Source organism: Sorex fumeus, unplaced genomic scaffold, assembly GCF_029834395.1.
Source record: "Sorex fumeus unplaced genomic scaffold, SorFum_2.1 ptg000193l, whole genome shotgun sequence".
NCBI classification, from domain to species: domain Eukaryota; kingdom Metazoa; phylum Chordata; class Mammalia; order Eulipotyphla; family Soricidae; genus Sorex; species Sorex fumeus.
The window spans coordinates 1,467,752-1,489,882 of record NW_026606250.1 but is presented as its reverse complement, the minus strand read 5'-3'; the positions used below and the strand labels follow the sequence as shown (position 1 = coordinate 1,489,882).

At 63.8% G+C, this 22,131-nt stretch overlaps 1 protein-coding gene across 1 annotated transcript; it reads right to left on the bottom strand.

Moving 5' to 3' along the window:
• Nucleotides 1–9,793: 9,793 nt before the first annotated feature.
• NTSR1 (neurotensin receptor 1) lies at nucleotides 9,794–18,672 on the bottom strand. Its single transcript, XM_056108141.1, has 4 exons — nucleotides 17,890–18,672; nucleotides 12,548–12,749; nucleotides 11,495–11,585; nucleotides 9,794–10,037 (listed from the first exon to the last, which is right to left on the bottom strand). Exons 1-4 carry the CDS (start codon nucleotides 18,592–18,594, stop codon nucleotides 9,794–9,796), a joined length of 1,242 nt encoding a protein of 413 aa, XP_055964116.1. The 5' UTR covers nucleotides 18,595–18,672.
• Nucleotides 18,673–22,131: the final 3,459 nt, after the last annotated feature.

Below are 22,131 nucleotides of genomic sequence, written 5' to 3'. Positions count from 1 at the left end.
TGGGGGCACTCGGTCCGGGGTCCCCCTGGCCTTTGTCGGGCTCTGCGGTGCTTGTGGAGCGAGCAGCTTCCCTCCACGTCAAGTGACCACCGGCATGCTTGGCAGACACAGCCAGGAAGTCGCCCCTTCTGCATTCTTGCCTGGACCTGGGGGTCCAAGGCTGGGGCAGCTTCCCTCGCCAGCCCAGCCCACGCTCAGCCCGCGCCTCCCTGCGGCTGTGAAGGAGTCCTCGCCGGGGCTTGGATTCTCGAGCATCGGAGTCCTGCCACGGGGGGCTGCGTGGGGCTGGTTTCCGTCCTGCTGTCGCCGTGGCCAGAGCAGCTGGTGGAATGTGCTAATTGGACGGGGACTCAGGCACCGGCTCCTTCCGGGCCTCCCAGGCGCAGCTGTGCAGCCCCTTGCCTGGCACAAAGGCCAAATCCCCCAGAAGCCTCGTTTCTGGATGGAAATTTCCTTGGCAAAGTTCGCCAGGCCCCGACCTTGTTATTAGCGGCCTCTGTGACTCTGCTGGCAAGAAATTTCCTCATGCTCCTTTTCCGTGGCCAGGGGGATCAAACAGTCGTTACAACACAGGCTTCTGCCCGGAGTCTCGTCTTCCTTCGTCACCTGCCCACCGCACGTGCCTCCACTCGTCCCCCATCCACCCGTCCGCCCGTCCATCCGTCCACGCGTCCGTCCTGACCTGTCCCTGCACCTTGCTCTCGCCCCTCCCCCAGACCCACCCGTCCGTCCCTCTGCTCCACTGTCCCTCCATCTGCTGACACCCCGCCCGTCCATCGCCCATCCTCCATCTGTTTATCCCTCCATCCTGCACCGGTCCATCTGGCCAGCTGTCCCCCCCTTGCAGTTAGCCATCACTGCTCGCTCCCCCCACGCACTCACCCTCCACCCTCGCTCCCTCCCGGCTACTCCTCTCTCACTGGCCATTCACCTGCCCCGCTCCTCCGCCCTCAGACCCGCTCCCCCGCCACCGCGCCTGCCCACCCTCTCATCCTTCCCTGCACACTTCGCTGGCCTCTTGCTGGCCAACTAGGCCCTGGGAGTGAGCAGCGTGATTAGTGGGAGAGGAGGGCAGGCGACGGAGAGCACATGGTGCCCTGTGGGAGGAGAGCAGGGGGAGGACAGGGTAGGCTCTGTCCCTGCGGGGGGGGTCTCTCTTTTTTTTCTTAGTTTTTGGGTGACATCTGGCGATACTCGGGTTACTCCTGTCTCAGTGCCCAGGGATCACTCCTGGTAGTGCTCAGGGGCCATAGAGGGTGCCGGGGATCAACCCCAGGCTGGGCATGGGCAAGGCAGGCACGCAGCCCCCTGTAGCATCTCCCCAGCCCCTAGGGTCGGGGCTCTCTTCTGTGGTCGCCCCGGCCTGTGGTGTGCTTGAGCTATTGGGTCAGGTTTTGTCTTCCTCCTTGGTAGCTGACCCCGTGTGCCAGGAGAACGCGTGGGCCCTCTCCTCTCTGCTCCATGCTCTCCTTACCAGCCCAGCTGCCTCCAGAATACTGCCTCCCTCCTCCCTCCTCCTACCTGCTTGTGGGACTGGGAGTGCTCACCGGTGGGCTCAGAGGGAAGAGAGTTAGGCTTGGGTTAGCGTCAGGGTAGTCAGACCACGGTCAGTCAGGGTCAGGTCAGGTTGGTTAGGGCCAGATCATGATCAACAGGGTCAGGTAAGGGTCAAGGTCAAGATCAGTTCAGGATCTGGGTCAGTCAGGGTTAGATTGTGATCAGCCAGGGTCAGGATCGGGTCAGGTTAGAACCAGTCAGGATCAGTCAGGAGTCAGGATCAGGTCAGGGTCAGGTCAGGGTCAGGTCAGGGTCAGGTCAGGGTCAGGGTCCACATTGTTAGGGTCAGAGTCAGTCAGGATCAGATCATGGTCAGTCAGGTTCAGGGTCAGGTGAGGGTCAGTCAGGGTCTGGTTTAGTCAGTGTAAGTCATGGTCAGGCAGTCAGCATCATACAGAGTCAAGTCAGTCAGCATAAGTTGGGTCAGGTCATTTAGCATCAGTTAGGGTCAGGTCAGCCAGCATCAGTCAGGATTAGGTCAGTCAGGGTCAGGTCAGTCGGCATTAGTCAGGGTCAGGTCAGCCAGCATTAGTCAGGATTAGGTCAGTCAGGGTCAGGTCAGTCAGCATCAGCCAGGGTTAAGTCAGTCAGGGTCATATCAGTCTGAGTCAGGATCAGGGACAGGTCAGTCAGGGTCAGGTCAGTCAGCATCAGTCAGGGCTAAGTCACTCAGGGTCAGATCGAGCTGAGTCAGGATCAGGGTCAGGTCAGTCAGGGTCAGGTCAGTCAGCATCAGTCAGGATTAGGTAAGTCAGGGTTAGGTCAGTCACCATCATTCAGGGTTAGGGTCAGATTAGGCTGAGTCAGGATCAGGGTCAGGTCATCCAGCATTAGGTCAATCAGGGTCAGGTCAGTCAGCATCAGTCAGGGTTAGGTTAGGCAGGGTCAGGTCAGTCAGCATCAGTCAGGGTCAGGTCAGTAAGGGTAAGATCAGTCAGCATCAGTCAAGGTTAATCAGTAAGGGTCAGATCAGGCTGAGTCAGGATCAGGGTCAGGTCAGTCAGGGTCAGGTCAGTCAGCATCAGTCAGGGTTAGGTCAGTCAGCATCAGTCAGGGTTAGGTCAGTCAGCATCAGTCAGGGTTAGGTCAGTCAGCATCAGTCAGGGTTAGGTCAGTCAGCATCAGTCAGGGTCAAGTCAGTCAGCATCAGTCAGGGTTAGTCAGGATCAGATTAGGCTGAGTCAGGATCGGGGTCAGGTCAGTGAGCATCAGTCAGGATTAGGTCAGTCAGGGTCAGGTCAGTCAGCATCAGTCAGGGTTAGGTCAGTCAGAGTCAGGTCAGTCAGCATCAGTCAGGACTAGGTAAGTCAGGGTTAGGTAGTCAGCATCAGTCAAGGTTAGGTCAGTCAGCATCAGTCAGGATTAGGTCAGTCAGGGTCAGGTCAGTCAGCATTAGTTAGGGTTAAGTTAGTCAGGGTCAGATCAGGCTGAGTCAGAATCAGGGTCAGGTCAGTCAGCATCAGTCAGGGTCAAGTCAGTCAGCATCAGTCAGGGTTAGTCAAGGTCAGATTAGGCTGTGTCAGGATCGGGGTCAGGTCAGTCAAGGTCAGGTCAGTCAAGGTCAGGTCAATCAGCATCAGTCAGAGTTAGGTCAGTCAGCATCAGTCAGGATTAGGTCAGTCAGGATCAGGTCAGTCAGCATCAGTCAAAATCAGGTCAATCAGCATCAGTCAGGATTAGGTCAGTCAGGGTAGGTCAGTCAGCATCAGTCAGGATTAGGTAAGTCAGGGTTAAGTCAGTCAGCATCAGTCAAGGTTAGGTCAGTCAGCATCAGTCAGGATTAGGTCAGTCAGCATCAGTCAGGGTTAGGTCAGTCAGCATCAGTCAGGGTTAGGTCAGTCAGCATCAGTCAGGGTTAGGTCAGTCAGCATCAGTCAGGATTAGGTCAGTCAGGGTCAGGTCAGTCAGCATTAGTTAGGGTTAAGTTAGTCAGGGTCAGATCAGGCTGAGTCAGAATCAGGGTCAGGTCAGTCAGCATCAGTCAGGGTCAAGTCAGTCAGCATCAGTCAGGGTTAGTCAAGGTCAGATTAGGCTGTGTCAGGATCGGGGTCAGGTCAGTCAAGGTCAGGTCAGTCAGGGTCAGGTCAGTCAGCATCAGTCAGAGTTAGGTCAGTCAGCATCAGTCAGGATTAGGTCAGTCAGGATCAGGTCAGTCAGCATCAGTCAAAATCAGGTCAATCAGCATCAGTCAGGATTAGGTCAGTCAGGGTAGGTCAGTCAGCATCAGTCAGGATTAGGTAAGTCAGGGTTAAGTCAGTCAGCATCAGTCAAGGTTAGGTCAGTCAGCATCAGTCAGGGTTAGGTCAGTCAGCATCAGTCAGGGTTAGGTCAGTCAGCATCAGTCAGGGTTAGGTCAGTCAGCATCAGTCAGGGTCAGGTCAGTCAGCATCAGTCAGGGTCAGGTCAGTCAGCATCAGTCAGGGTTAGTCAGGGTCAGATTAGGCTGAGTCAGGTTCGGGGTCAGGTCAGTCAGGGTCAGGTCAGTCAGCATCAGTCAGGGTTAGGTCAGTCATGATCAGGTCAGTCAGCATCAGTCAAGATCAGGTCAGTCAGCATCAGTCAGGATTAGGTCAGTCAGGGCAGGTCAGTCAGCATCAGTCAGAATTAGGTCAGTCAGGGTCAGGTCAGTCAGCATCAGTCAGGGTTAGGTCAGTCAGGATCAGATCAGTCAGCATCAGTCAGGGTTAAGTCAGTCAGGGTCAGATCAGGCTGAGTCAGAATCAGGGTCAGGTCAGTCAGGGTCAGGTCAGTCAGCATCAGTCAAGGTTAGGTCAGTCAGCATCAGTCAGGGTTAGGTCAGTCAGCATCAGTCAGGGTTAGGTCAGTCAGCATCAGTCAGGGTTAGGTCAGTCAGCATCAGTCAGGGTTAGGTCAGTCAGCATCAGTCAGGGTTAGTCAGGGTCAGATTAGGCTGAGTCAGGTTCGGGGTCAGGTCAGTCAGGGTCAGGTCAGTCAGCATCAGTCAGGATTAGGTCAGTCAGGGCAGGTCAGTCAGCATCAGTCAGGATTAGGTAAGTCAGGGTTAAGTCAGTCAGCATCAGTCAAGGTTAGGTCAGTAAGCATCAGTCAGAATTAGGTCAGTCAGGGTCAGGTCAGTCAGCATCAGTCAGGGTTAGGTCAGTCAGGATCAGATCAGTCAGCATCAGTCAGGGTTAAGTCAGTCAGGGTCAGATCAGGCTGAGTCAGAATCAGGGTCAGGTCAGTCAGGGTCAGGTCAGTCAGCATCAGTCAAGGTTAGGTCAGTTAGCATCAGTCAGGGTTAGGTCAGGCAGGGTCAGGTCAGTCAGCATCAGTCAGGGTTAGTCAGGGTCATGTCAGTCAGCATCAGTCAGGATTAGGTCAGTCAGCATCAGTCAGGATTAGTCAGGGTCAGATTAGGCTGAGTCAGGATCAGGGTCAGGTCAGTCAAGGTCAGGTCAATCAGGGTCAGGTCAGCATCAGTCAGGGTCAAGTCAGTCAGCATCAGTCAGGGTTAGTCAGGGTCAGGTCAGTCAGCATTAGTCAGGGTCAGGTTATTCAGGATTAGGTCAGTGAGCATCAGTCAGGGTTAGGTTAGTCAGGGTCAGGTCAGTCAGCATCAGTCAGGGTCAGGTCAGTCAGGGTCAGGTCAGTCAGCATCAGTCGGGGTCAGGTCAGTCAACATCATTCAGGGCCAGATTATTCAGAATTAGGTCAGTCAGCATCAGTCAGGGTTAGTCAGGGTCAGATTAGGCTAAGTCAGTTCGGGGTCAGGTCAGTCAGGGTCAGGTCAGTCAGCATCAGTCAGGGATATGTCAGTCAGGGTCAGGTCAGTCAGCATCAGTCAGGGTTAGGTCAGTCATGATCAGGTCAGTCAGCATCAGTTAAGATCAGGTCAGTCAGCATCAGTCAGGGTTAGGTCAGTCATGATCAGGTCAGTCAGCATCAGTTAAGATCAGGTCAGTCAGCATCAGTCAGGATTAGGTCAGTCAGGGCAGGTCAGTCAGCATCAGTCAGGATTAGGTAAATCAGGTTTAAATCAGTCAGCATCAGTCAAGGTTAGGTCAGTAAGCATCAGTCAGAATTAGGTCAGTCAGGGTCAGGTCAGTCAGCATCAGTCAGGATTAGGTCAGTCAGGGTCAGGTCAGTCAGGGTCAGGTGAGTCAACATCAGTCAGGGATATGTAAGTCAGGGTCCGGTCAGTCAGCATCAGTCAGGGTTAAGTCAGTCAGGATCAGATCAGGCTGAGTCAGAATCAGGGTCAGGTCAGTCAGCATCAGTCAAGGTTAGGTCAGTCAGCATCAGTCAGGGTTAGGTCAGTCAGGGTCAGGTCAGTCAGCATCAGTCAGGGTTAGTCAGGGTGAGGTCAGTCAGCATTATTCAGGGCCAGATTATTCAGAATTAGGTCAGTGAGCATCAGTCAGGGTTAGGTCAGTAAGGGTCAGGTCAGTCAGCATCAGTCAGGTTCAAGTCAGTCAGCATCAGTCAGGGTTAGTCAGGGTCAGATTAGGCTGAGTCAGGATCAGGGTCAGGTCAGTCAAGGTCAGGTCAGTCAGGGTCAGGTCAGTCAGCATCAGTCAAGGTTATGTCAGTCAGCATCAGTCAGGATTAGGTCAGTCAGGGTGAGGTCAGTCAGCATCAGTCAGGGTTAGTCAGGGTCATATTAGGCTGAGTCAGGATCAGGGTCAGTTCAGTCAGGGTCAGGTCAGTCAGGGTCAGGTCAGTCAGCATCAGACAGGGTTAGGTCAGACAGGTAAGATCAGGTTAAGTCAGGATCAGGCTCAGGCCAGGGTTGTTTAGGGTCAGGTCGGTCTGGGTCAGGGTCAGTGAGCACCAGTCAGGGTTAGTGTGGGTCAGGGTCAGATCATGATCCATCAGGGGCAGTCAGGGAAGTCAGTTAGAGTCATCAGAATTAGATGATGGTCATTCAGGGTCAGATCCGGGTCAGGCACAGGCAGAGTCAGTCAAGAGCAGGGTCAGTCCTGATTCTGGGGTGGTCCTGAGCAGCTGTCAGAGGTGGCACAGGGCAGGGGGCAGCAGGGGAGTGCTGAGCGCACGGCTCGGCTCCTGTGGCCCCTTCCTGTCGGTCAGCATCCCCTTCCTCCAGACAGGGCCTGGGGGCACAGACAGCAGGAGATCCCTGAGGACAGAAACACAGACGTAGGGGCTGGTGGAACTGGTTATGGGGACCCCCGGGTGGGAGTAGGATGGGGGACTGTGGCCTGCACCTGGTGACTCCAGTCGGCCTGTGGTCAGAAGGGTCTCCATGGTCACCACGCCCCCTGGGTCAGCATGTCCCCGTGGTGAGGAGTGTCTCCACGATCAGGAGGGTCTCGTGGTGAGGATTGGCCCATGGTCGGGCGTGTCGAGTGATCAGGGGCGTGGCTCCTGGTACAGGACAGTCTGTCGGGGAGAGCACTGGGTCACCCGCCCCTCACCCATTTTGGTCTCCTAATGGACACAGACAGACGTGCCACTGATGTCCCGTGTAGCTGTGACAGGAGAGTGGGACCGTGTGCCCTGGAGGCTGGGGATGGGTCCCACCAGGGCTGACGTCCGGCCCTGCTGCTGCCTTCCAGCCCCAGGTCTGCCCCTCCCTGAACGCGTCCCTCCCACCCGCACTTCGCCCTGGGCCCAGCGCGTTCCCGTCGGGCTCTCAGATGGCCGTAGTCGGCCGGGCAACAGTCGCATTCGGAGGTGAGGAGGGGGCTCAGCTGGGCGACCGCGGGGGAGGCCCGTCCTGTGCAGGGAGGTCAGGAAGACCCTTCCGGGGATCTGCACCCAAGCCCCCCGCAACCCCTCCTCCCTGGGGTCAGCTTCTCCCCTCCCCCCCTTCCCCTCTGTCCCCATGGCCTCCTCCTTCCCGCCATCCCTCCCCTCCCTCCCCCCTCCCTGCCTCCCTCCTTCCCTCCCCTTCCTCCATCCCTGCCTCCTTCCCTTCCTCCCTCTAACCCTTCATTCCTCCATCATCCCCTCCTCCCTCTATCCCTCCTCCTTCTTCACCCCTCCATCCCTCCCTTCCTCCCTCTGTCTGTCCTTCCCTTCTCCCCCCTCTCTATCTCCCTGCCCCCGTTGTTGCCTGGACTCATCATCACAGTGTTCACTTTCCTTCTTCAGGCTCTAAGACCCTTTACCCGAGAACTCAACGCAGCCAGGCCAGGACCATCCTGGGGCGCTCACTCTAGCGCAGCGGGGGCCTAAGCAGGCCGAATCAGGGTGTTCTGCGTCTCGCAGGACAGCAGGGCCTGCCCGGTGCTGAGACCTCGTGTGTGCTACATCCCGGGAACAGGCCCTGGAGCAGGCTCTCCCCTGCCCCCACATGTCCAGCCCAGGGTCCCTCCCCCAGAAGCAGGACTAGAGGCCAGGCGAGGGTGCACTTTATTGGTGGGCGCAGAGGGCAGGGTCAGGTGGGCAGGCCCAGTGGTCTCCTGGGCTTGGGGTGGTCTCAACGTCCCCGTGGCTCCTCGCTGGAGGGACGGGCCTGCTCTGGGCACCGAGGTGGAGAGTGGCCGGCAGAGCCCAGTGACCCCCGGCTCCAGCGGCTCCGCCCTCCAGGGTGCAGACAGGGCCTGACCCCGGGAGACATCACGTGGACCCCTGGAGTAGGTCCAGGGGCTTCGCCTCAGGGCCTGCCTGGGGCTCTGGGCGTGGAGGGGCAGAGTCGGGTCTCGCCATGCACGTGTGTGTTCATGTGTGTGGTGCTCACGGCGGGGCACCCATGCAGAGGCACACGGGTGCCTCACGGTGCATCACCTGTGTGTGTGGTGTGTGTGGCACGCATGTGGTGTGCTCGCAATTGCCCACGGGCAGGTGTGCGTGGGTGTGGCGTGTTTCCTAGTATGTGCGTGCTTGGCACACTCACGTTCACTAAATGTGTGCTGGCCCGTGTGGAGGGCATGTGGTCTCTGCACATGCACGCATACGCACAGGACATTCACGTATGTGTCTGTGTGCATGTGAGTATGAGAGATTCGTGTGTGTGTGCTCTGTGCCTATGTATGCCCACATACGTGCACGGGTGTTCACATGTGCAGTGTGTCCATGGGATATTCACATGTGCCCATATGTGCATGTGGGGTGTTCACATATAATGTGTGTGCGTGGTCGTGTGTGATGTGATCATGTGTGTACATAAATGCTCACGTGTGTGGTGTGTGGATGGATGTTCACATGTGTGATGCGTGCCATGTTCACATGTGCTTGTGTGCGCATAGGTGTACACGTGTGTGCAGAGGCAGGCCCTCCAGGGCTCTAGTTCCTTATCTCCCTGCGATGCTGTGCCTTAAGGGCTGCCAGGGACCAGGTCTGCAAAGCATCCAGTGAGACAAAGCTAATGGTGGTTGGGGGGATGGGGGGGTCCTGGACTCCGCCTCCCGCCTCCCCCCAGCCTCTCACCCCACAGAGCCCCTCCCGGGCAGCCTCCCGTTGCCCGGCAACGGATGGGGAATGGCAGTTCTGTCTCCTGTCTCCTGTCGGGCGGAAGGGAGCTGCGGGCAGTGGAGGGGCCGCCCCTGCCCCCGTCAGCGCTTCATTCCTTCAGATGAGTCTCGGTGAATGGGGTGAGCTCGGAGCCTTGGGGCGACCCCAGCTTCTGAGGGTGATGGGGGGGAGGAGTGTGGGGGTGTGGCTGGGGGGAGGGCAATGCTCAGAGGGGAGGGCCGTGGGAGGCCGGGCTGGCCCGGGAGAGATGTGGGGATGGGAGGGGGGACCTCGGGGCTTGGGGCCTGGGGTCACGTGGAAGGGTGGGTGGTCAGCGGGGTGGGGGTCTCCTTCCAGGGCTGATGGGCAGCGAAGCGAGTCCTACTGGCCCCCGCCCTGAGCGAGGCAGGTCCGGAGCCCACTGCTGAGGTTTGGCTGGGGGCTTGGCAGGAGGGGGCAGCTGTGGGCTCCGGGCTCCTGTGGCCCCCGCTGGGCCGGGCCACGAGGCTCTGTGACCTGGTTCCTGCGCACTGCAGGCATCGGACTGGGCCGAGGGGTCGGACCCACTAAGGGGCCCAGAGACGGCAGAGGGACAGCCATGGACAGTGGGGACAGCTGGTGACGCGGCCCTTCCTGGTGCCCTTGCCCTGAAGCTGCCTGCAGGCTGGGGGCCCCCGCGGGCCTCATGCCTGTGCCGGGGTGCCCAGGGAGGCTGGTCCGGGCCAGGTGCTCACCGGCCATGCGGAGGCCCCGCCTTGTCCCTGGAGCCGGGGCCGGCCCTGGGCCCTGCACTCTCCCGAGGCCTTTCAGTCTCTGTCCATGGGGGACTGGGCGAGAGGGGCTGGGGAGGGGCCGGGGGCTAGTACAGCGTCTCGCGAGTGATGTTGCTGGAGCACGTGTGGCTGCTGGACACGCTGTTGGCCGTCCGCGCCAGTCTGGCCGCACGGCGGTGCCAGGGTGGGCACAGGCAGCCCAGCGTGGCCACAAAGGCCTGGCGGAAGTTGGCCGACACCAGGTTGTAGAGGACAGGGTTGACAGCTGAGCTGACGTAGAACAGGGCATTGGTCAGCAGGTAGAAGTAGTGGTAGAAGTCGTACAGGAACCTGGGGTAGCAGGACAGTCAGGCCCGCACACGGAGCCAGCCCCGTCAGACACGCACACGGAGCCCACCCCCACCAGACACGCACACGGAGCCCCCCCCACCAGACACGCACACACAGAGCCACCCTCGTCAGACACACATACAGAGGCACTCCCATCAGACAAGCACACTGAGCCCACCCCCATTAAACACGCACACACAGAGCTACTCCCGTCAGACATGCACACAGTGCCACCCCCATCAACACGCCACCCAGAGCCACCCCCATCAGACAAGCACATGGAGCCCACCCCCATCAGACACGCACAGAGCCACCCCCATCAGACATGCACAGAGTGTCACCCCCATCAGACACACACACACAAGAGCCACCCCCGTCAGACAAGCACAGAGTGTCACCCCCATCAGACATGCACACACAGAGCCACCCCCGTCAGACAAGCACACAGTACCACCCCCATCAGACACACACACACAAGAGCCACCCCCGTCAGACAAGCACACAGTGTCACCGCTATCAGATAACGCACACACAGAGCCACTCCCGTCAGACATGCACAGAGCCACCCCCATCAGACACACACAGAGCCACCCCCGTCAGACAAGCACACAGTGTCACCCCCATCAGATAACGCACACACAGAGCCACTCCCGTCAGACATGCACAGAGCCATCCCCATCAGACACGCACAGAGCCACTCCCGTCAGACATGCACACAGTGCCACCCCCATCAACACACACACAAGAGCCACCCCCGTCAGACAAGCACACAGTGTCACCCCTATCAGATAACGCACACACAGAGCCACTCCCGTCAGACATGCACAGAGCCACCCCCATCAGACACGCACAGAGCCACTCCCGTCAGACATGCACACAGTGCCACCCCCATCAGACACGCACACACAGAGCCACCCCCGTCAGACACGCACATACAGAGTCCGCCCCTGTCAGACACACACACAAAGCCACCCCCATCTGACACGCACAGAGCCCACTGCCCCCCACCCCCAGCAGACCCTGCCAGCACTCTCCCCTCAGAGATGCAGGCCGCGGCCCCGACACCCATCAGCTCTGCCCTTCTGCGGGCAGAGGCCGGGCCAGGTGCAGGGCCGGGGTGAGCAGGACTAGTCCCCCAACACCGGACCTGCTCCTGGTACCTCGCGCACACCACTCTGGAACCTAGCAGCGGGGCCCACGCAGAGACGGTGCCGCTGGCCCCGGCCCCTTCCCGGGGCCCCGTGGCTCTCCTGACGGGCCTGGTTCCCCTGCCCCTTGGCTCACTCCCCGGGTCACAGCCCGTCTGGGGGCCCCGTCCCACCCTGCCAGCTCAGCACGGAGCCGAGAGCGCTGCCCTAGCCCACCTCCCCGCGGCTGGGGCCACTGTGGGTGCCCGTCCCGTGCCCCTGCCCATCACGTCCGCCTGCTGGGGCCCCCCGCCGAGCTCCCCGACTCACGGAGTCCACTGATGTCCGGAGATGTAGCAGAACATGAGGCGCCGCACGTGGTAGGGCAGCAGGCAGGCCACGAAGGCCACGACCACAGCACCTGGGCCACAAGAGGCGGAGCTCAGAGGGCAGGCGGGCGGGGAGCCGGGAGGGAGCCGGGAGGAAGACGCGGGCTCAGGGTGAGACAGGCAGGGGGAGAGGAGTGGCCGGTCCAATTGTCACACAAGGAAGTTCTTTTTTTTATCACACCCAGCAGTGCTTAGGGGTGACTCCTGGCTCTGTGCTCAGGGATCACTCCTGGAAGGACTCGGGACCATTTGCGATGCTGGGGATCAAACCCAGGTCGGCCACACCCAGTGCCCCTCGCTGCACTGTTGCTCTGAGCCCGCCCGGAGGCCAGCATGCCCACCTATGGCCACAAGGCAGTGCAGGATGGGCAGACAGGCACGCTGGGACCCGTGGCAGCAGCCGGCCGAGCCAGCGGGCGTCACGCTGGACCGAATGCGTGCGTCACTGACCCGGGCACGCACACCCCAGTAGGAGGGGTCGTGTTCCAGGGGCAGCGCGCTCTCCTCAGACGGAGCGTTCTGGAGCCAGAGGGAGTGGGCAGTGTGAGAGAGGGACGGCGACGGGCGCGTGGAGGGTGGAGAGATGAGCGCGTGGCTGATGGCTGTCGGAATGGGGCAGGCGGGCGGCGCAGACCATGGAGGGGCCGGTGGACCAGCCATCGAGGAGTAGGTGGGCGGTGATGGGTGGGTGGGTGAGTGGGCGATGGACGGCAGGCGGACGGGTGATGAGGAGGGAGGCGGACGGGGAGTGGGTGGATATTACAGAGCTGAGTAAAAGGGAGGAGTGAGCATGCAGGGGTGGAGACAGAGGAGGGCGAGTGTGCAGGGGTGGGTGGGTGGGAGGAGGGCGAGCGTCTGCCGGGGAGGAGAGGAATGCCCCTGAGGGCTGGCTGTGCTGCCAGCCCTGCACGCTTCATTCTCTGGGACTTGCAGCCTCAGCGCGCGTCGGCCTCTGCTGTCCCCCCAGGCCCTCCCCGGGGCCCAGAGGACATACGGAGCACCCGCACTCCATGCCGCAGCGCCTGCACCCGGCCTGGCTCGATGGGCATGGTGAAGGATCCGTGCTGCCCCCCGACTGTGGACACCTGGCCCAGCTCGGCCGCGTGGCGAACCGTGGCGGCCAGCTTGTTGGCGATGATGGTGTTGAGGATGGAGATGACCACCATGGGCACGACGAAGGACATGAAGGTGTTGACCTGCAAGGACATGGGCGAGCGGCGTCAGACCCGCGTGGCCGTCCCGTCCACACAGCAGACCCGCCCCCGCAGCTCAGAAGGTGCAGCCTGGCCAGTCACTGGCTCAGAGTGGCCAGCACTGGCCATGCCCGTGCCCCCGCCCCTGCCCTGCAGCGGAGAGGGGCGCAGGCCCCGAGAGCCGCAGCACCCGGGCCAGTGTGGAGCCCCAAACTGCATTTGGCTTTTTCTTCTGACCCTGGCCCATGCCTCCATCCCTGTCTTGCACGAGTCACCTGTCCCCAAGATGCCTGCTTGGCCTCCTGGCAGCCCCTCTGCGGGACCCCAAGGTGCCATCAGGGCTGTTTCCGGGGCTCCCGCCAGCAGACAGCAGCCATGCGTCATTGTCCCGGGCGGCTTAAACAGAACGAGTGTATCCAGCGCAGACGCCGAATGTCAAAACATCTGAATTCCATACCTTGCTGAGCCGGCGGGGCCGCGAGTGCCCAGCGTGTCCCGGGGTGTCAGGGCCTGGCCTGGACGCCAGTCGCCCGCTGGAGGATGTCCAGGCCTTGGTGTCGGGCAAAGCAAGTCCCGACGGAACGAAGCCTCAGCCCCCTTGGCCGGGAGGCGAGGGGCCTCTGGCCAGCTCAGGCAAGAGAGCATCCCTCCCCAAGAGCAGACACGGCCCCTGGCAGTGCCTCAGAGATGACGCGGGGGGGTGGGGGAAGGACACCATCCCCCTGGCCGACCCGAGGCACCGGGCCCTCTGGCCGGCCCCATCCAGCAAACACCACCAGGAGCAGACAGGCTGGCTGCAGTCGCAGGAAAAGAATGTCTAAGAATAGCTAGGAAAGTTCTGGAAAGGGAGCACGGTAAGTCACCCTGGACTGGGCGGCATCGGCCTGGACCACACAGGCAGTAGCCTGGAGCCCAGGGCCTGCCCACACCAGCCTCGTTCCCGAAGGCTACGGGGCCCAGTGGGACCTGGGCCCTGTCCTCAGCGCCTACTTTCCCCGTGGCCAGGATTGGAAATCAGGGGGTTCCGGGACAGTCTGGTCACCCCTGTGCCTCAGAGCTGTGCCCTGGTGGCCACGCGTGTGGCCCTGGTACTGCCCTTGTTTCCTTGGGCCTAAGGGCCTGGGAGGACAGGCGCGTGGCCTCGGCACAGAGCCCTGTGGGCGGGCATGTGGGCGCGGCTGGCCGCCTCATGCCCAGACGTGGCCCTTCAGGCACTGGACTCAAGGCCGAGAGTCTCCCCCATGCCCACAGCCTCGGAGTGCCACTGACACTGCCACACACCCAGCCGCGCCACGGCCCACGTGGGGACACGGCCGATGCTGCAGCTTCACGCGAGGGACTCTTGGTAGCACCGGCCCCCTCCCCACGCGGGACAGAGGGGCACCGTCCCAGGACGACATGTCAGGGAGCCCCCATGCCGCGCTCACGGACCTGGGCTCCACCAGTAATGCCAGGCGCAAGGGGGTGGCACGGGAGCCGTCTGGGGCCATGAGGGGGGATGAGCCTGCAGCCCACCAGCCCCAAGACACCCCTTCATGGGCGTCCCTGTCCCACGTGTCCCCGGCTTTCCCCCTTGGGGTCTGAGCTCCCCCGGGAGGCGGGGAGGCAGCACCACGGACAGCACCGGGCACCCTTGGGAAGCGCCCAGTGCCCCCCCCATCCCCTCACATCCTGTCCCCGACACCCCACTGGCACCAGCCTGGCTGCCGGGCATCAATCAGATCAGGGAAGCGGCCCCCAGTGCCCAAATCCCCCTGGGCACAGGGGCGGGGCCACCTGCAGTGGACGCGGGTTCGGGCTTTCGAAGGTCATCAGGGGATGCCTGGACAGGCCGTTCCTGCTCACAGCCAAAGGGCAGCAGGCTGGGCGTGAAACAGCAGCCGGCACAGCCGTGCGTGTCCCCTGCGGGACTCCGGACCCTGGAATGGTCCCCCAGCGCCATCCAGCACGGTGGCTGTGGTCAGCGGGGCTGAGCCAGGCCGTCCCAGCAGCTCCTCGTGTTTGTGGGCTGTCCACGTCCAGCTGTCCCTGAGGGGGTCGGGGGTGGGGCGAGCTTTGCTCCTGGGGACGTTTCCCTCCCACAGACTCGGGGAGGGTTAATGAGGATCCATTTTCCGGAAGGGGCTGGGACGAAGCAGCTCTTGATGACACTTAAATTACGGGGAATGTGGAGCCCCGAGCGCCCATGAATATTGATGCTCCGTGAGGACACCCATGGCCCAGCCTCAGCGCAGCCTCGGACTGACACCCACAGACACTTCCACCTGGGAACCTTCCGGAACTCGGGAATGTCCAGCCCAGAGGCGCCTTTGCCCTGCCCCCCAGACCCCCAGCAGGACGGGTTGGAGAGGGGTGGCCGCGTGCAGTCCCGCTCTGCCTGTCCTCCTGGCTGAGGACTGTCCAGCTCGGGCCCGGCGTCCCCGAGGCTCCGTCTTCCTGCTGCGTCTGTGTTCCATGTAGACGGCTGTTCTCTGTGCTAGAGGCCTCGGGCACACCTGTGCCCAGGAGGCTGGACCACGGCCTTCCCTGCCAGTGTCCACGCTCCCGCATCTCTGGGAGGCTGAGGGGCTCCCTCCTCATGGTGGCCCCGAGGGAAGCGGAGGATGAGAAGCTGCAGGAGGTGGACGGGGGTGGCCGCGATCCTGTCCAGCCAGGGGCCTCCGGGCTGTCCAAACGGTCAGGGCCTCTGCCACAGTGAGCTGGGGCAGCTCATCCTGGGCTGGGTTGTTCCTTCCCGTCCCTGCTGCAGGGGTCGCCGCCACGGGGTCAGCGGGAGACCAGACGTGGCTGGGTGCTGCCGCCCCAGGGGGCTGCTCAGAGGCTGTGGGGGGCGGGGGGGCACTCACGAGGCCTTGGAGCCGCCCGCAGAGACTCCAGCTGCCCGCCGGCTCCCCGGACTCAAGGGCCAACTCCACTCGGGGCCAGCACGGGGTGCCAGAGGAACCCCAACAGCCGCTTCCTGCCCCGTCCCGGCAGATGCCTCACAGCCAGGTCGCGCCCCCTCAGGCCTTCCCGGGGCCGCGCTGGACGAGGAGCACTGGCCGCAGAGCCCCCGCCGTCCTGGGCAGTTGGGGCCGCTGATAGGCTGGTGTTTCTTCTGCCCGCTGCCAGGAGACGCATGCTGGCCGTACAGGGCGTGAGGGACATGGGGAGGCCCAGGGGCCACAGCGAGAACCCGCCAGCCCCCGGGACAGGCAGACAAGCCGCAGGGGCAGGAAGAGCGAGCGCCGGGGGTTGCAGCAGCAGATGACGAGCTGGGGCCGGCCAAGGAGGAGCTCCCGGAGACTGGCAGGGCGGGCAGCTCTCACGCACACTCAGGGATCTGCAGTTTTGGGGTACTCAGCCCTGCCACAGCCAGTGCTCAGGGGACCTGAGGGCCGTGGACACTGCCCAGTGTGGGCATGAGGGGTCTTTATAGTGGGGACAGCTTTAGTGGGGACAGGCTCTGTCCCTGGGCCGCTGCCCAGGGCTCATGGACCCCACCCAGGGCCTGGGGGGAGGGTTTGGTCCGAAGTTAGCACTGTCCCCAGAGGCAGAGCTGTGCTTCCAAAGGGTCAGCAGGGGACGACAGAGTCCAGTCTCTCAGTGATTCTCACACAGGAGACGCCCTGGACCCCTCCCCCAGGAGCCAGTTCCTGCTCCGTGAAGAGCATCAGTGGGACTGTCCACCCCGGACGGGAAAGTGAGCACTGTCCACACCAGACAGGACTGTGGGTGGACAGTTTCCATGGAGCTACTGGAGACGCAGAGGGGGCAGAGGTGAGTGTGGGGCATGGCCAGGCTCTCTGGACTGCCCGTGTGCGGCCTCATACCTGTCGCTTGCCAGGTTCGGGAGTGGGAGCAACCAGCTCCCCAGCCCGGCCCGTGCAGCCCCTCCCGTGTGGTTTGTCCCACCCCACAAACGCCTGCTGGCTCCAGGGGCCCCAGGAGGGCCACGCGTGTGTGTTTTGAGGGTGTCTGTGTCTGCGTTCACAGTGTGTGTGTGTGTGTGCGCGCGCGCTGAGGGTGTCTAGCTGTTCTCACGTGTGTGTCTCTACCCATGTCATCTACGCTCATGTGTGCGCGTGTCTGTGTGGGTCTGTGCTGGCGTCCTTGTGCCTGGGATGTGCCTGGACACTGCTGGGCAGCGCAGAGCAGGGGAGCCAGGCCGCCCCGGGGACTGGCGCGGCCCAGTGGGTGGCGGCGCCCTGCAGGGTGGGGGCGGCCAGGCGGCCTCTGAGAGGCGGCACGCAGGACCCCCGTGGGCTCTGGAGAGAGCGGGGGCAGTGCAGTAATCAGAGCCCTTGAATGGAGAGCCCGGCTGAGGCCAGAGCGTCACAGTGGAGTGACACAGACGTCAGCGAGGTGACGCGAGCCCCCTGGGGGCAGGGGCCTGGACACGGCCCCAGGCTCTTGGGGTGGGGGCTCCACTCCTGGCTCTCGCAGCACCCCACACCCCGATGCCAGGCTGGGGGGGGAGAGCTGGGTCGGGCTCCACAGCAGCCGCGACCGGGGAGAAGATCTGCTTCCTCTGTGTGGCCCGCAGGAAGGGCCCATGGGCAGCTGCTGCCCAGAGTCCTCATGGCCGGGGGCGTTGCAGGTGGGGCTGCCTCTGGGCACCCGTGCTCGGTGCCGTGCGGGGCCGGGAGCTTCCTCGGTGTCCCCTTCCCGGCCCAAGACCAGCACACACCGGCCTCGGCCCACTCACCTCACAGGCTGCCGGCCTGCCTGGCCCCGGGCCCCACACTCCCGAGGGGCAAGTCCACCGGGAGGCGGCGTGCTGGGTGGCTGGAAGCACAGCCTGGTCAGGTGGGGCCTGAGGACAATGGTCCAGGGCTTCCGAGTCAGCCCTAGCCCCAGGCACCTGCTCCCACCCCAGGCACCTGGTCCTCACAGCCCGAGGAGTGGCGTCGCCCACCCTCCCCGACCCGCGTGCCGGAAGGGCACTGCTCCCACCCAGCTCAGGCAGAGGCCAAGGTGGGGCGGGGGTCAGCCAGGGCCCCCTGTGGGGCAGGCCGGGTGGCCAGCAGGGAGTCTGGCCGGACTGGGCCCAGGAGGGACAGTGAGTGTCCAGGGCACACACCGGGAGCTGCTTGGCGCGCCCTGCCCACCTGCCAGCCCCTCTGCCAGGCTCCCCCGCCGCCCCGCCGCCCCCGCGGCTCACCTGGATGATGACCTTGAGGGTGTGGGTGCTGGTGACGGGCGTGCACACCAGCCCCCCGGGGTGCTGGCTGTCGGCGCTGAGGTTCTGCTGGCCCATGGCGAAGAGCATGGGCACGGCCAGCAGCCCCGAGGCCAGCCACACGGCGCTGATGAACTTCTTGGTGCGGCTGCGGGACATGAGGGTCTTGGCCTTGAAGGGGTGGCAGATGGCCAGGTAGCGCTCCACGCTCAGGCTGGCCACGTTAAGGGCCGTGGCGTAGGTGCAGGCTTCGCGCAGGAAGTAGTAGCCGCGGCAGACGGCGTCGCCGAAGGCCCAGGGGTGGTGCACCCAGATGAAGTTGTACAGCTCCACGGGCATGGCCAGCAGCAGGATGAGCAGGTCGGACAGGGCCAGGCTGCCCAGGTGGTAGTGCACGGTGCTCTGGAAGCCGTGCAGCGGCCGCCGGCGCGCCAGCGTGAACGCCGTTACTGAGTTGCCCACGGCGCCCACCGCGAACAGCAGCAGGTACACAGCCGTCACCAGCGTTTTGGAGTAGATGTCCGTGTTCACGTCCAGATTGCTGCTGGGCGCCGCGCTCGGCCACTCCGAGGCATTGGCGGCGCCCGAGCGGTTGCCCACGCCGGCGGCCAGGAGCGCGGCTTCCAGCCCCGACGGCGGCGGCGCCAGCTCGGGCCCCCGCGCGTCCGCCGAGTGGTTGAGGCGCATGGTGGCTGCGGGGCGCGGGCCCGGACGGGCGGGAGGCCGCGGGGACCCGCGATCTCCGGCCGCGGAGCCGGACGAGCCGAGCCGGACGAGCCGCGCCGCGCCGCGCGCAGCGCACGCCCCGCGCCCCTCCCCGCGCCCCGCTCCGCGCACAGCCTCTCCGGGCACACCCGCGCCCCGTTCCGGACACACCCGCGCCCCGCTCCGGGCACACCCGCGCTCGCTCCGGGCACACCCGCGCCCGCTCCGCGCACACCCGCGCGCCCTGCGCCCGCTCCGCGCACTCCCGCCGCTCCGCTCCCGAAGCTCCGCGCTCCGCCCCGCGCGCCCCCCGCCCTCCGCGCGCCCGCGCCCCCCTCCCCGCCCTACCCCGTCGCTCCGCGGCCGCGCCCAGGGCCGGGGCGGGTCGCTGGGGAGGAGGCCGGCCCCGGGGGTGGGGGGTGGGGGGTGGGCGGCGGGTCCCTGTCACCCCGGGCCGCCGAGCAGAGGGTCGGGTCGCGGGTCGGAGGAGGAGGCGGCGCAGCTGGCGGGGCCTCCCTCCCTCCTGGGGTGCCCGCCGGGAGCTGAGCTGGGGCTCTGGGGGGCTTCATCGGAGCTAAGGGGGGTGAAGGCGCGCACGAGGCGGCACAGAGCAGAGCCCTGAGCTTGGGGCGTCTGTACGGGCAGGGCACCGCCCCGCTGGCCACCTTCTGACCTAGGGCCACACCTGTCTGCCCTGTGGTCCCGCCGCACAGTGGAAGTGAGGGACCTAGCGTGCCTCGGGGAGCAGATGGCCCCGGACCCCACCCTCCTCTCTGGTCCCCAGTGGCTTTGGCTCCTGGTCCCTGACCTCACTGGACCCTGGAAGGCAGCAGCCCCACTGCTGACTCCTGGGGGCTGGCGGAGAGCTGAGCGACCCCCGGCCTGGTGCCCCGCAAGTGCCCAGGGCTGGGAGAGGGTCCCAGAGAGACCCCGGTGACCTCACGAGTCGGGAGGCACCTGGGGCGGCCCGTGCTAGTCCCGCATGGCCCCTGTTCCGGCAAACACTCCCGCTGCTCCTCTAGCTGGTGTTTGATCAGCAAAACTGACCTTTCGGCTCACTGGCTCCTGAAGGTGCCGTCTGAGCAGTGAGATCTCAGGGCGGAGGAACAGCCGCCAAGTAACTTGGGGCAAATATTATGACAAGTGTTTGCTTAGCCCGGAGGAAGCGCCGCCCAGCCTGTTCACAGAGCAGCTGACACGAGCCCCGCTCCCCGCGGCCCCCTCACCCGGCTCGGCTCCCCAGAGACCCCCCACATTGGCACCTCTCCTGCCCAAAGCTCGCTGGGCGCGTGGGGGCCAGGGTGAGGGTCCTGATCGTCGCTTGCCCCTGGGACCCAGGATGAGCAGCCGCAGGACAGCTGAGGGTCGCGGGCCGGGACCCCCAGTGAGGTGGGCTCTGCCTCCTGCAGTGTCCTGATTCACGGGCGGGGGGAGGCTGGGCAGGCAGCGGATCCTGCAGGTCTTGGGGTCCCGTCCTGTTCTGTCTCTGGGCCACACGCGCGGGTCCCCTCAGGGGCTGTTCCGAGTGCACCCAGCCTGAGCCCTCAGCCCCCTGCAGTGCGGCTCCTTCACAGGGAAGGCCCAGGACAGGGAGAGGCCCCACTTCTCAGGAGCCTTAGGGCGGCCACCTGGGGCATCGGCCTGGGGGCAGGTTCTTGGCTCTTGGCTGGCCCTGCCCTTCCCGTGGGCTCTGGGGCTGGACAGGGCGACACGAGAACAATCCCAGGACTCCAGGAACAGTCCGCTGGTTCAGTCCACCTGCGTAGACACGGGCACGACCCTCTGCCCTCTGCGGGAACCAAAGGCCTCCCTCCTCCCCGGGGCGTACTGCCTGAACCTTCCAGCTCCACAGAGTCCTCAGCGGGCAGCCGGCCACGGTAAGAAGGAGCCGGCGTCCCGTCACGGCACCCCTGTCCTGCCAGGCCTCTGGCACGGACGCCAGGAGCGTCGTGAGATTGTGGGGGTGAACAAGCCTGGGCAGGTGTGACAGGACCCACCTACTCTGGGGTGTGAACCCCCAGCAGTACTCAGGGCTCACTCTCGGTGGCATTCAGGGGACCTAAGAGGTGCCAGGGATCAAACCCGGGTCGGCGACATGCAAGACAAATGCCCTCCCAGCTGTCCTATCTCTCCGGCTCCAACACCCATCTCCCACCCCTTCTCTTGAACTCTGCTCTCTGCCCTCTGCCCCTGGCAGTGCCTTCCAGAAGGGTGTGGGGGAAGAGGAGGACGACAAGGAAGACGAGGAGGAGGAGGAGGAGGGAGAGGAGCTCAGAGGATCCAGCTCTTCCAGGTGGCTCCCCCCATGCAGAGGTCACTTGCTGTACCCACCCCTGTGGCTGGCCCCTTGGTGGACGTGCCCGCCTGGCGCCCTTGTGCCGTGTGGGGGTTCAGGGCATGCAGTGGAGGTGTGAGGTGCCACACAGACTCGAGGATCCATGAAGGGTGTGTCGGGGAGGGGCCGACACTTCGCGCTTCCCAGGGAGCTGGAGCCGGGGCTGCATTGGGGGCTGGTTCTGTGCGGGTTAGGGGAGCCCTCCAGGGCCTCCCGCGGGGGCGGGCAACTGGCGCTCAGCCCTTCCCTCCCGCCTGCCAGGGCTGCAATCAGCTGAGCGTAGGTCAGGACCAGCGTGGCCACACCCGCCCGCCCTCTGTCCTGAGCCTGCACGGGCTGCCCGGCCGGGCCTGAGCCGGATGCCCACTCTGGCCCCTGATCACTTCAGATGCTGAACCAGCAGGGTCTGCAGTGGTTGCTGTTGTCGGAGGTCGCCACAATGGACCAGACAGTGGACCCGCTGCCGCCCTCCTGGGCCCAGCCCATCAGTGTCCAGGCACTGCCAGTGGATGGCCAGGGATGCTGCCCTCTGCTGGCCGAGTCTGGGTCTGCGCTGCTGGCTGGGCAGTCGTGGCCCCCTGGGCGTCCAGGGGACAGGCTGGGCAGGAGCCCAGCAGCTCACGACCGCGCCCGCGTCCTTTACCGAGCAGTGCCCCAGCATGCGGCCTCGTCCCCCTGAAATGGTGGCACGTGACAGACTCTCAGCTCTGGAAATTTCGAGGCTGGCAGATAAAAAGATGTTAGTCCTGCTCAGGCCTGGGACGCCTGGAGCAGCCAGTGGGCCGCAGCCTCAGGGCAGCGCTGGGCGGGACCTCAGGCACTCTGAGACATGGAGCAGGCTGACAGGGACAGGTCCAGGTCCAGGAGGGGCTCAACCGTCTCGGGGGAGGGTGGGCCCCCACACCCAGAGGGCGAGCAGCAGCGGGTCAAGGGGTGGGAGGGCTGGGCCGGGGCTGGCTCCCAGGGGTCCTGGGGATGGGCTGGCTGTGTCTGGGTCCCTGAGGCCCCCAGGTCCACCAAGATGGGTGAGGTGGGTCCCAGGGGTGGGCGTGTGGAAGGGTGAGTACTGCTGGGGGTGGGGGCTGTAGACGGAGGCCCCAGGGCTGGCATGTGGGGAAGGGGTCAGCTGCACGGGGGCACCCCCAGCCACGCGTCCTGCACCGCCACAAATCTGTCCCCTTCCT

Bases quoted from the DNA above. Each gene is read 5' to 3' on its own strand.
- NTSR1 (XM_056108141.1), bottom strand. From the start codon at position 18,594: ATGCGCCTCAACCACTCGGCGGACGCGCGGGGGCCCGAGCTGGCGCCG. The intron at 12,750-17,889 runs GTGAGCCGCGGG...ATGTCCTTGCAG, and splicing joins CCCTCAAGGTCATCATCCAG to GTCAACACCTTCATGTCCTT. The intron at 11,586-12,547 runs GTATGTCCTCTG...CTTGTGGCCCAG, and splicing joins GCATGGAGTGCGGGTGCTCC to GTGCTGTGGTCGTGGCCTTC.